Source organism: Excalfactoria chinensis, chromosome 3, assembly GCF_039878825.1.
Source record: "Excalfactoria chinensis isolate bCotChi1 chromosome 3, bCotChi1.hap2, whole genome shotgun sequence".
In the NCBI taxonomy this organism is placed as follows: domain Eukaryota; kingdom Metazoa; phylum Chordata; class Aves; order Galliformes; family Phasianidae; genus Excalfactoria; species Excalfactoria chinensis.
In genome coordinates this window covers 79805012-79817892 of record NC_092827.1, presented here as the reverse complement: position 1 = coordinate 79817892, position 12881 = coordinate 79805012, and the positions used below count along the sequence as shown (strand labels likewise).

Here is a 12881-nt window from a genome sequence, read left to right as displayed (position 1 = left end):
CTACCAAAAAATAAAATAGTTTGACTCAAGCATTTATCTTTAAGTGCCCTTAATTAAATGGATGCCTTTGTTAAAGACATGATGCTGCAGGTTTCAGCTTGGATACTTCAAGAGCCGGACATCTTTCTAGGAAAGCAGATTGTACTTTACTTAATGCATTGTGAAATGAAAGATGCCAATTTTATTCTCTGTTTTTGATAAGCAATTTCTCAATTTATACAAGCAGCCGACTCCTTAAAAACACGTTTAAATTATTTGGTAAAAAATGCTGTCCACAATACCTGTATTTATCATCATTACTCCTGATACAACGCTTCCCTTGCCCCATAGGATAACTGTTAATAACTAAATAAATGCGACATTTATGTAAGTACGTGCCACATAGCTGGTCACCAGACTAAGTTGAAGCATTTTTCTTAGTCTCTGACCACTGTGCTTGATAAGTAAAGAATGATTTTTAAGAGCTGGCCATAGACGTCAGTTTCTTGGTCCAAAGTACGTTGAAAAAAGCTTATGAAATAAGCACGTAGGACTTGCCAGGATCAACAGCCTTTAAATGCTCAGGACTGATGATCTTAACCTCCTCGCATCTCCCCTCCCTTCCTATCCGCTAACAATTCTCTGTACTTCTTTCAGCATCAACTTTCAGTCCAAATTTATTGCCATGGAAATTAAAACAAAAAAACAACCAAAAAAACCCCCACCCAACTGGTTTTAAAATGACTGCTAGTAACACAAATGGGCTTTCTATTGGAAAATTAAGCACATGCCTTGCTAGAACTTCCCACATTACATGCTGGCTCCCAAGTGCTACAATCCCAACTTTGCTTTATTGATTGTACAACCAGCACAACCCTGGTCACAAAGTAGTTATTACAAAAACAAGACCAATAAAAATAAGAAGTCCGACACAGGATCCATTGCGCAAACGTTTAAACAAATGGAGTAATTTCTTTTACAAATGTGTTTCTCTCGTATAAGAATAATTTTGTACAGAAAATAGCTCTTTATGCATTTTACAGAACCGCCAACATTCAGATGCTCTATTCATGGACAGTGTTTGAATGCAATTTAAGATTTCAGCTATGCTTTATAGTTACCAAATGTCAATAAAGCAGCAGTACATCATTGTCTAATATCCTTACACTGCTTGACCTAGCAAGTATTGAGGACAGTGAAAACATTCCTAGAACCATGTTTGTTTACAAACATTCAAGTATCTTGAAACAGTGATTCCATACCTCCTGAAAGTAACACTGTAACTTATGTGTCAAGAAATATGAAATTAAACCTCAACAAGGCAGCATTACTTGCTCACAGATTATCCTGCTGGCTAATACTTTAAGGACCAAATTGAAAAGAAAGTTCAGTATATTGAACTGGCTTACAGTTAACGTGACCTTCAAAATGAGACAGCAGAAGGTATTCTAGTAAATGTTATGCAGCATTAATACAACATGAATTAAAAATACTTTCATTTTCTTAAGAAAAGACCACGGAAGGTAAGAGAAGATAAAAATAAACAGTAAATTTGTGAAAAACGAGAAGAAATTGAAAATAATGTATATTTATATATAATGCATAAGGGTATGCTAGAAAGTACATATATTTAAAAAGACTCGGTTTCTTTGAAGATTGCATTAAAGTCCACATGGTATTACAGGGTATTACAGGGACCTCAGACACAAACCACTTTCAAACACTTTTCTGCTACAATTGCTGTTTCAAGCACCACACCTGTATGGAAATTTCCTTTGAAATTAGCGAGAAGGAAATTCCTTCTTGATATACAACTTTATGCAGTCATCACCTTTTCTGTCTTTCTAGGTATGTCATAAGGTAAAATAGAAGATGTAAGCAAACAAGTGTTATATAACTCCATTAAAAAAAAAAGAAGTAATTTAGATTGCATCTGATTGTATTAAGTACTCACATATAGCTTATAGCTTAAGAGTTTGACAGCTGTAGCCTATGGAATTATTTTGATGCTTCCACGATTCAAGATTCAAATACGTACCTACATTTAGTCAAACATGGCCATCACTCTGAGATAGCCAGGCTCTTTGCACATACATTTTGCAAACAAATTCACCTGGAACCGGTACACCTCAGCTCACGAATACCTCAGCACAAAGGTTGACATGATTAATAGATCACATTATAGTGGGTCACATTTCCATTCAGTTAGATGGAGAAACAAGCTCCTTTCAAAACCTTATTCCAGTGATTTTGCAAATTCTGCATAGTCAATGTATCCATCATTGTTCTTATCGTCATCTCTTAAGACGTCATCTATTAGACTAATTAGCTCCTCTTCTTTCATTGCCTGGCTGTTCTCACCACCTTCCTACAATAAGAAAACACAACACAATTCACAGTTTAGCAGTTTCCCATGTAGTGGCACATTTGACAGATTACTGGCAACTAGTTTTTGCTAAGCAGCTCGTGTTTGATGTTTAAGATGGCATTAAGTTTTATGTAATTATTTATTTCAATATAAGCAGATTTTATCAGATGAAAGCTACTAAGTCTACGTTCTGTCTTTCAAAACAAGCACTTTGTATCTGCTATATCCAGTTCACATTCTTGGCCAAGAGACCTAACAGCAAAACGTACAAGGATAGTTACTAATCTAACAGATGCATTCTTAATTTGAGTCTGGATGTGGCACGGACAGAAGTTTCTAGATAGTGCAGAAACATCTTGCTTCACATCAAAACTTGCAGCATGCAGAACAACATGTAATGAGAAAACCAGCATGTTTAGTACATGGTAGCTTAGAGACAGTAAAATTCTCAGTATCAGCTCTTGGGAACAAAGAGGAATAGGAAAAGGGGCCCTTGCAAAAGAAACAGCCATCGTTCTGTTCTTGATGCAGGCTTTTGTTTGGCCAGAGATGTATGTATGAGATTACATTCTGAATTGCATTCTTCAAAAGGTCAATGTGAGATATTGTGTTAACATCATCTTCCCAAAGCAATTATAGCTCCATTTGTCCTTAAATGTTCATAGCTGGGACGAAAACATGTTTAGAAAAAGGCATGCTATGATTGGTTCTTGTTACACTAAGTTTGTGCAAGAGGTCTCCTGTGGTAACATTTTGGAGTTGAAAACAGCAGCCTTGGGACCTGCAGCAGCATCTCCACACGTTACTTCTATAACCCTTTTTTAGCCTAATTGCAATTTGGATAATTTCCCTTTCTTCTCTCCCCATCTCTGCCAATCAAAGCATCCTCTCTATCAAATCACTTCCACTCCCCATTCACACTGAAGTTTAAACTACAGCGGAGTCTTCTTGAAAATGATGATGTGAAATACTGTAATGAAGCCAGGACTTTTATAAGTGAAACCAAATGGGAGACAGTCTCATTTTCAGGCCAAACTGTTGTACTGCAACTGCCCTGAAGGTGTATTGTAGATGCTCTACATTAGCTGCTTTTCAGACTGTTTTCTAAACACACAAACTATTATAATATTCATCTACCTCTTTGTGGACATGTGATATAGCAGTAGCGAGCTCTAACCCATCTAGCAAATTATTGCCATCGTAATCGTGCATTTTGAAGTAATGAAGCTGCAGCTCTTGTGGAGACATCTCAGACTCTGGCTTTTCAATAACTCCTTCCAGGTGTTCCATGATGTGGCTATGAAAAAACAAAGAAAAAAACGACAAAACACAGCGCTAACAGTTAATTATTAATTCTCTGTTTACATCAAATTTAGTCTTAGGTCAAGCAGCTAAGTACATGGGAACCACGTATCTCTAAAACACCCTGCACGCTCCCTACAGCTGAAAGATATTTTTATAGTGGAATGAGGAGGGTACAAAGGTTGTTTGATAAAGGTGCTGTAGCGGTCTCTGATATCTGAGATAGCTGCTCTTCTTTCTTCTGGTCTACTTAATAGATTATAGAAACAAGTGAAGCAATGCCCTGAATCTCCTTCTGGCTGTCTTCCAAAGCCCAGTAACTGGAGGAAGATCACTCCCAGTCATATGTGAACCAGGAAACGTTATTTGCTGCCACATCTCTTTTACGTATAAATAAGCAAGGAAGAATAAAACTCTCCCCTACCTCTTTAAAATACAGCTTTGTTTACATTGCGTTGCTCTAGGTAGGCAAGATACCTGTAAGGAATGCTTCATACCTCCAACAGGGCTAATGTCCAGAGAGGCCTTTCCATACCTCCCATCTCCAGTACACTTAGTGAAGGAATGCCTCATCTCCGACTGCACCCATTCATACAGCACCGTGAGGACACAGGGTGCCCCGGGCTGCGACCCACCTCCCGTAACCCGACTTCAGAGACAAGCAAAGCAGAGCTGAAGTTTACACCCGCAGAGCACCTACTCTTTGTCCTGCACCAAGTTCTTATCGAGGCGGCCGTGTGAGGGCGGGCTCTCCGTCACGGGCTCCTCGGCCGGGACAGGGCCGAGCCATGCGGCCACCAGGCACAACAGCAGAGGGCTCCTAAAGCTCACGGGGGCCATCGTGGTCTCCTGGAAAGAAAAGAAAACACGGGCGCTCCCTTAGGTTAAAACGGGACCAAACAGCGCGGCCGAACTCCAGAACGCAGCCCTGCCCGCGGTGACGGGGCCAAGGGTCGCGTTCAGCACCACGGCGCATCGATCCGGACGCCGTGAAGGCAGCACAGCTGTTGTTTACATTCATCCCCCACCTTCCCCGGGGCCCGGAGGAGTGGGCCGTGACAGCGGCCCTACGCCCGGCCCTGCCCCTCGGCGCCGTCACACCGCGACCCGGCCGCGCTACGCACCCGCCGGCGGGTAGCGGCCGCCGCTCCGTGCCCAGCAGGTGGAGCCGCCCCGCGCCGGGCCCGCCACCATCACACCGCCCCTCTGCTACTGCGCAGGCGCCGCAAGCGCGCGCCCCGCCCATTGGCCGTACCGGCCGTCAGCGCCGCCGTAGTTCCACGTGGAGCGCCCGCTGACGGCCAGGTGGAGCGGGCGGGCTGGGGGCGGGGCTTGCGGAGAGGGCGGGGCTTAGAGCGAGGGGCGTGGTTTGCGCGCGAGAGGCGGGCCCTGCCCCGCGGCCCCCTGCCTGCCCGACGGCACCTCGGGGAGCGGGGAGCTCCCGCCCCGTCCCGCCCCGCCGCGTCTGGGCGGCTTCGTGCAGGCCGGGGGCTGCCGCCGGGCAGGGCGGGCGCGCACACCAAGATGGCGGCGAAGGGCCCGCTGTCTCACGTGAAGCGGGAGGGGGAGATTGAGCGGTGCCGGGCGGAGGGGCACTGGGGGCAGCTCCGACTCCTGGTGCAGCAGCAGCTGCTGCCGCCGGCACGGACCCGGCGGAAAGTGGCAGCGGGAGGCGTGGAGGAAACGGGTAAGCTTCCGCGCTCGGCGGGTCGCGGTCTTGTTACGGTGGGGCCGGGGGCGAGCGGGGCGCTCCGGTGTGCGGGTTCCTGTACGGGTCGCTGTGCTGAAGCCCCCCGCCTCGGCACTCCGAACCGGCTGTCCCCTAAGGATCCTGTCCGGGCGGTGGGAGCGCCGCTGAGGAGCGAGGTTGTGCCGCGTGGAGCCGGGACCTTTACTTGTTCCTTTAAACGTGATAAGTTCGGTCGCTCTCAAAGCGTTACCTGCTGGATTGCGGCCGTGTCACTCTAGCACAAGAATGGACTGTGCTGTCAAAGCTATAGGACCCTATCAGAAGCAATCTTCAAGTTAAAAGGAAGTGTCATAAGGTTTCCAGCAGCTCAAAGTTAGTGCAACTTCTCTCTTTTCCTCACCCTTACAATTTCTTTCTGTCTCTACTGTTTCTGCATCTTGAAGGTGGTGTGTTCTTTAATGCTCTCTAATAGCTAATGTAATGCTAGTTATATGATAAAAATAGCATTCTTGAGTGATCAGCTCTAAGTGAGTTTCTTGTTGATGGATGTGTGCTTTCAGAGGACTATGGGAGTATGCTGCTTGCAGAAGCTTTGCTGGAAGAATGCTTGAAGGAAAACTTTGCCAAACTGAAGGACTCTATTCCACTGACAGAGAGGAATGAGCCAAAACTGAGTGAGGCTAAGCAGCATCTGACCAATGTCTTAATCAGAGGAAAACTGCGAGTAAGTGAGCTCTGTCACTGGGATTCCTGTTAGTCTGGTGCTTTTCTCATGCCTCTTTATCCTGATAGGAGGGACATTGCCTTATCGTGTCCCTTTGTGTATCATGTATTTATAGGTATTACTGATGTACTGGTAATTCAGTATCTCTTTGCAGTGTCTTCTGTTGGATGTAGTGCATCATGACAGATGATGTACTACAAACATATACTGTTTATTTTCGATGAGAAAGAGGTGGAGCTCTCTGCAGTGTTGGGCTGTGGCCATAGAACAGTGTTTCTGGTTTAGCCCATCTGCTGGACGTTCTACTACTCATGGGCTGAGGGAACTGTGTGCAGCCACTGATGCACATGAGGCCTGCCGTGAGCAGCTGCTGGCTGTCTGAGATTGTAGCGCAGGGCCTGGCATTTTGCTCAGCATCTGCCAGAGAAGATAGGTGAAGTTATGCCTTGAGTGTATTTCATGATCTGGGTGTGTGGTTTGTAGCTGCACATCAGCTAAGCTGTAGAGCTTTAGGAGGGTTTCAAGACTGCATCAATGGTTGCTGGCATCCGTGGACACACAGTTGCAAAAAAGGCTTTAAGAAGTCAATGAATCACAACAGTCTGAAGTTCTAGACTTGTTTTACTTTCAGTCCAGCGGCTTATGGGCTGGTTATCCTGGCAGTGTGTGTTATACTTAGATTGCTTGCTGGGGCACACATGCTCAGTGTTTTTTTTCCCTGGGGTGCTCCTTGTTAACTTCTTGAATGTCAATGTAATTAAAAAATAGGAGGTTAGGGAAGGAAATGTAATTCATCCAGTTCAACCCCAGTAACAGACAGAACCACTGAACTTTCTCAGATCTGGATGCTAGATTTGGCTTCAGGAGTAGCAACTCCTGTTTCTTTCTTAGTGATGACTTTAATACTGATGTAAGATTGGGCCTGTGCTGATTGCATGCCTTGAGAAAAGGAGGGCAAAGGGTTAGAAATCACTTCATGTTTTCTGAAGCATGAGAAGGGTCTGAATGTTGGTATTTTACTGGGATTTTTTTTCTTTGTCAGTTTGTATGGATATTCTCAATCCTTAGGAAACCAAAATGATAGACATGCCTTCTTTTTTCCTACCTTGAGAAAATTTGGGAGTTTTCTTGCTCTTTCGTTAAAAGGTATGGAGGAGAGGATAGCATTTGGCTAACTGACACTTTCTCCCAAGTTCTAGAGCAGGGGATTGATGTGCATGTGGCTAGTTCTGGAACTGGTAGGCTTTTATGTGTGAGCAGCGGCTGGTGAATGAACAGAATAGGGTCAGCTACTTTAGAGTAGTTCCTTGAACTTTGTGGTTTGCTGCTCTCGCAAGTACGTCACAAAAATCACTAGACATTAAATCCTTCCTACTCCAACCTGTGTAGTTGGCAAAGTTAAGAATAAAGCATTCTTAATTTGCTCAATTTGTTCTCAAGTACCTCATTTGTGCTATCTGGTACTTTACCATGTATTCACTCTTTTTCCTTCCCCCCCCCCCATCCTTCTTTTCAGCCTAAGTATATGACAGAAGCTATGCTGATCCTTGGAAAGCTTCATTATGTAGAGGGATCCTACAGAGATGCCATCAGCATGTATGCAAGAGCAGGAATTGATGACCTCTCAACAAAAGACGAACCTTTGTATATGCTGCGTCTGGTGGCTGAAGCCTTTGTTATTAAAGGTAAAGGATCAAATGTGTATATTCGAAGTGTGCTGTTGATGCTGAAGTTACATTTCCAAGGCTGGAACAGAATTAGGGCAGTGCTGTACCTTCAGAATATCCTACTGGCTGTGGTCTGTGGAGTTTAATTTTAGAGGCATTATGGAGTCTTAGTCCATGGTTTTAAAATTGGCTGACTTGCAAAGAAAAGCTTGACATTGGAAATGGTGTGGTAGCTGATGGCTGCGAATCAGCAGCACACCTATGCTTGTGTTTTGGGGGAAATTTTAATCAAGCATTAAGCTTAACTGGGGCCTGTGTTTTCTCTTAGAGTTCATCTACTGAATGATTTCTATGAAATAAACAAGGACAGCATTGGCAAGTTTTAAACTCTGGACTAATGCAATCTGTGCTTTCAAATCAGGGTAGTATGTTTTTGCAATGTTTGTCACACGGTGTCAGACCTAATGTACAGACAGGAGTCTCCTTCGCTTTTTATTTCTACGAATGTTGCACTGAGAGATCTTAATCAAAACTGCCTCTGTTGATAGTGAAAGTGCGTTTCAGTTTTGAGTGGGTGAAAGGAAGGTTCTGGTTGGTTATTGATACGGGAGGGGGAAAATCAGTAGCCTTCTCCTTCATTTGCTTTCAGTTTCTTTATAAATGTTGCTCAAGTACTGCTACCTATCTACTGCTTTCTACTCTTTTCAGCATGTCCACCAGCTAATTAGGTGAATGAGAACTCTGTGATGATCAGATACCTTCAACTGGTATGTAAAAGAGTGATGCCGAATCAACCCAACATACTGTTTGACTGGGCTGCTAGTATTACTGATAATAGTTTGGGTGTTCCGTGATCTCACACATTCATTCTCCCTTGTTTTGTTTTTTGAAAACCTGTTTTAGCTGCCTTGCTTGCTTTGGTTATGTTTGCTGTGACACTGGTTGAATCTGCTTTGTTAACGAGCTTTTGTGGAGTACAACTAATTTACTTGTACTAATGCTTGCATGGTGCAGTAGAGTGAGTGACTACTAGTCCATTTATTGTAGGGTTGTGTGTTTTGAGACTGACTAGCGGTGCACTCAGCCTTTCTGGGAATTGGATAAGGTGGGATGAGAGTATAACAAGGTATGTGTGAATGCTGACAACGTGACATTGCTCCTGGAAGACTTCTGTGGTAGATGATGACCACACTGCCTTATGAAGATGCAGGAGGTGCAGGTGTGTACATCAGAGGCTCTACTTTTTTTCCCCAACAGTTTAGTGTGGAATACAAATATTTTTTTGCACCTGTGTGTGTTATAAATCATAAGGTTCTCCCACTATTGCAGAGTCAGCTCTTTGCAGTTCTGTTTCACAGCATTTATCCTCCATAATGGTTACTTTCAGGTTAGCCAGGGTATCAGGGATATATAATAAGTCACTTGATATTCTACCAAAGCTTTTGACCAAAAGGTCCAGCAGGATGGAGCTTGCCCTGCTAACTTTGAAGGAAGTGCTCACTCCTAGGATCATAGTTTCTGTATTCTATGTGATCAACATACGGTTTTGCAGAAGCAGGTGTTAGAAGCTTGCACAGGAAGCTGTGACAACAGCTGTGTGCATTTACATTTTCTTTTCAAAATGTGTCTGCTCAGGCTACAGCTGCAGGACAAGGAACAGAGCATGAATTTGAGTTACTTAAAATTTACCTACATGTTAGCATAAGGACTTCTTGGATTTCTTTTTCTTTTTTTTTGTTTGGTGTCTGTGTAGAAGTTCCATTGACCCATAATACCTTTGGTTGAATTGCTGTTAGCTTATACAAGCTGAAACCTCTAAGGTTAGTCTTGAGCATCACTGATAAAATTTCTGCAGGGGTCATTAATACAACAATCCAGAAAAGCCTGAACACTGTCTATTATTTTCTCTATATGTCAGGAACTTCAGTTCCCTGCTTAATTTTTCATTCTTCATTAATTTTTCATCATTTCATAATGGGAGGAAGGGGCCAGAATACCCATGTTCACCCAATAACGCACCAGAGCTTGTTACTTCTTAATATAAACATGAAAGCACCTTGGATTTTGTGTAGGTAGTAGTGTTTCAAGGGTAGTGCAGGAAGGGTCACAAGAGGAAGATCAAATCAAAGGGATTCAGACTTAACTGTTTTAATGTTGGAGACAAACTAAAACACAGTGAGAAAGAGGAGGTGTGCAAATCGGTGTGTAGTAGAAATAAAACATGAGATAGTAAAACTGAGGTTGCTTTCTTAGAGCACCTTTTGAATTTCACAGTATCGAAGGCTGGACACTTCAGGCTGGAGCTAAATCTGAGTGACCTCTGAGGAATGGTAGTAGGTGGTAGGTTGATGTTACAGTAAGAAGAGATACAAATTTGCCACCCCACTAATTGAGCTGTAGAAGTTGAACAGCAGGAGAAGTTTTCTTGCCTGTCTTGCTCTGTTGGCTTCCACCCAAAATGAGTTCACTCATTAAATCCTGAAGTTGTTTATGAATACTGGGGCTGAGCTACTACTGGGAAATTATGGGATAAATGTCAGAGAATATAAGATTCTTTTGGTATCTAAGCTGATGGCTGCTTCAAATTCCTGCGTTGATGGAGTACTGAGGAGTAGCATGTCATAGTCCTGTGGGCACTGAGTGGAGCACTAACAGCAGTTTGACACTTAGTGATGACTGTTAACCTCTGTTGTGAGTTAATGGGTGGTTGGACCATATGTGTCTCTCTCCTTCCTCCTCATCTTCCATAAGGTTAATTCTTCCTTAAAACCTCTACTTGGTTCACAGTATGACAGGTAATTGCTAATGCAAGCAGTTCTGCCTGTTGGAAGAAACCATATTGAGTAATAAAACTTGTGTATTGCTTCTTATTCACTTGGGATGTGCTGTGGCTTTGTATTTGTGTTGTCCATCTCAGATATGCGGGCAGAACTACAAAACTGCACGTGTTAATGTAAGTCCATTGGCTTGCCTTCCCTCTGGCCGCCCTTGCTGCAGAAACTGCAGTGATCCCCATCTGCTCCCAGTGGGTAGATCTCCATGCTGTGGTGGAGTAAACTAGTTTCTGTAGTTATATGCTGCTAGGTTTATGGGTTTCTATACTTTTGTGCTTGGAGGTTTTAATTCCCCAGCTCACGTCATTGATCTCTGCAGAAATGTGAATGGAGTAATTTCTTGCCTGGCAATATTGCCGCTTCTGGTATTTGTCTTTTTACAGTGAGTGTCACTGAAATGAGCTTTATGTAGACAAGCAAAATTCATTAAGCTGGTTGTACAGATAGGAAGTTTGAGTTGTGAAGAACTGAAGTGAGTTGCTTTCTGTCATGCTGTGAGTCAGTGGCAAAACTGAAGAAAGGAAGTAGGAGAAAGATCTCCCGTGGTTAACTTGTCTATTGACTCAATCATTTTATGTTGCGTCAGAGCCATTTTAAGCTATTCTAAAGTAGGTTTTATATATATATATATATATGAAAATGATATAATGTGAATTACATACTTGCGCTGTTGTTTTTGTTTTAATGCTTTTTGGGTTAGTCCCAATGGAAATATGCTCTCTCCTCTTTTGTTGCCCAAGTTCTTGGTGTGAGTGCAGGGAGGTGATGCACAGAGAGGACCGAAGCCTCTTTTGTTTGGGAGCTGCATGGTGCCCAGCCTTTCCTGCAGCCTGTTGCCAGCCTGAGTCACGAAGGTGTGTGGAGGGCTTATTTGGCTTGTGGGCCCTGGCTCTGTCATGACTGACAGTTCTTTAGACTTCTGCGGCACTTCTGATGGGGGTGTGCAGTGTCAGTGGGGTGAGTCACTCCATAGGGAGGAGCTCCCTGCATCCAGCAGATCTGCTGCCAGGCCACCCATGGACTTCCTATCTGAATCTCTGCATGTAAATCAGTAGTGAAATAAGATTGCAAATGGTTTCTAGTTACTTTTCTGGGAACTGGGGCTTTAACAGTCCCACTACCTCTTTGTTTGTCCGTCCTTTGGTAATTTTTGTGTTATTACTGCTAATTTCAGCTCAGAATGGGGAGATCAGGTCTGAGTCTGTACAGCCAGAGGCTGGCAGTGCTGGGGTGACTCATGGCTTCCTCGGTATGTGCCTGATGTGGATGGAGTGAAGGCCCAGTTCAGTGGCAGCTGGAAAGAAGCTGTGGGATAATGTACTTATGGGATGCTAAGGAAGGCTGAGGTGAAACTCTAGTATGTTGATTTCTAAAGGCTTGAAGTGTTTGAAAACCTTAGAAAGGAGCCCCATTGTATCAAAAGGTTTCAATATAAGCTCAGTGTTGTTGAATCTCTGAAAGATCCACGTGGAAGAGATCATTAAGTGTTGTGACTGTGAGAATCCTTGGTGAGTTTGCACTTTGTTACAATTCAACCACAAATCACATTTATAAGATTTTTTTTTAATGTTTTTTTATAGTCCAGTGGCTTGGAACATTCTTTATTTTGTCTTATACCCTACTTGAGCCATTTGAAGGTGTTCAAGAGCAGTAATGTGATGCTTCTGAAGAACCATAAGGTCACAGTGCCAATGCCTCTGGATTGAGTTATGCACGTGCTTCAAGCCAGCCACTGTTTTCAGAGCCTTCCCACGAGCTGTGAGTTGGAATGATGGTAGCAGAGATCTGGGCCCAGCATGGGAGGGCTATTTGTGAGTTTGAAAATCCATCCAGGATTCTGGGGTTAGATCAGCTCATTATGGGCTTTCAGAGTTCTGTGTTTGTTTAGTCGCATTTAGGACAAACTGCTGTCTCATGTTTTCATGTTTCTTGTAAGGTCGTGCCTTCTAAAACTTCCAGAGGTCAGTATTGCTTGAAAGGATATTTTTCCGCTTTCTCCCTATGTAAAATGTTCATCTTGAATTTGTAAAACTGGAAGTGACTGCAAGTTATAGTAGTTCTGTGGATGGAAAGTGATGGTGTCACAAGTAAACAGAAAACCAAATCTTTTAAGAAGTAATAAATGGGAAGATGGGTTTCATAGTGAGATAATTTGAAAACTACACCCTGGTTTTAGCATGATTTTTTAGATACACCAGTTTATGCCTGTTTTGGTTTGTTGTTGTTTTTTTTTTTGCCATTTATCTTAGACTTCCTTTTGTGCTTCTTCATTTAATTCTTAGGGTGTTTGAGAAGCTATTAAGAACGTGGGTTTGCA

General features: G+C 43.3%; 2 protein-coding genes across 4 annotated transcripts in view; one reads left to right on the top strand and one right to left on the bottom strand.

The window, feature by feature from the left end:
• Positions 1-155: 155 nt before the first annotated feature.
• MCFD2 (multiple coagulation factor deficiency 2, ER cargo receptor complex subunit) lies at positions 156-4888 on the bottom strand. Of its 2 annotated transcripts, none has more exons than XM_072331690.1 (4): positions 4774-4888; positions 4350-4498; positions 3485-3644; positions 156-2347 (listed from the first exon to the last, which is right to left on the bottom strand). In XM_072331690.1, the coding sequence occupies exons 2-4, from the start codon at positions 4487-4489 to the stop codon at positions 2216-2218; spliced, it is 432 nt and encodes a 143-aa protein (XP_072187791.1). In that variant the 5' UTR covers positions 4490-4498; positions 4774-4888; the 3' UTR covers positions 156-2215. The 2 variants fall into 2 exon arrangements, with proteins under 2 accessions (XP_072187791.1, XP_072187792.1); XM_072331691.1 differs by having other exon boundaries at positions 535-2347; positions 4678-4794.
• Positions 4889-5067: 179 nt separating this feature from the next.
• Positions 5068-12881, top strand: part of TTC7A (tetratricopeptide repeat domain 7A) — a 157516-nt gene continuing 149702 nt past the window's right edge. The window contains exons 1-3 of one of the 2 annotated variants that reach the window (XM_072333365.1): positions 5068-5336; positions 5900-6063; positions 7580-7748. In XM_072333365.1, coding sequence (XP_072189466.1) covers positions 5174-5336; positions 5900-6063; positions 7580-7748 — 496 coding nt within the window. In that variant the 5' untranslated portion in view covers positions 5068-5173. Of the gene's footprint in view, positions 5337-5899; positions 6064-7579; positions 7749-8436; positions 8498-12881 lie in introns of those variants that run through there. The other variant, XM_072333366.1, reaches the window with a different exon arrangement.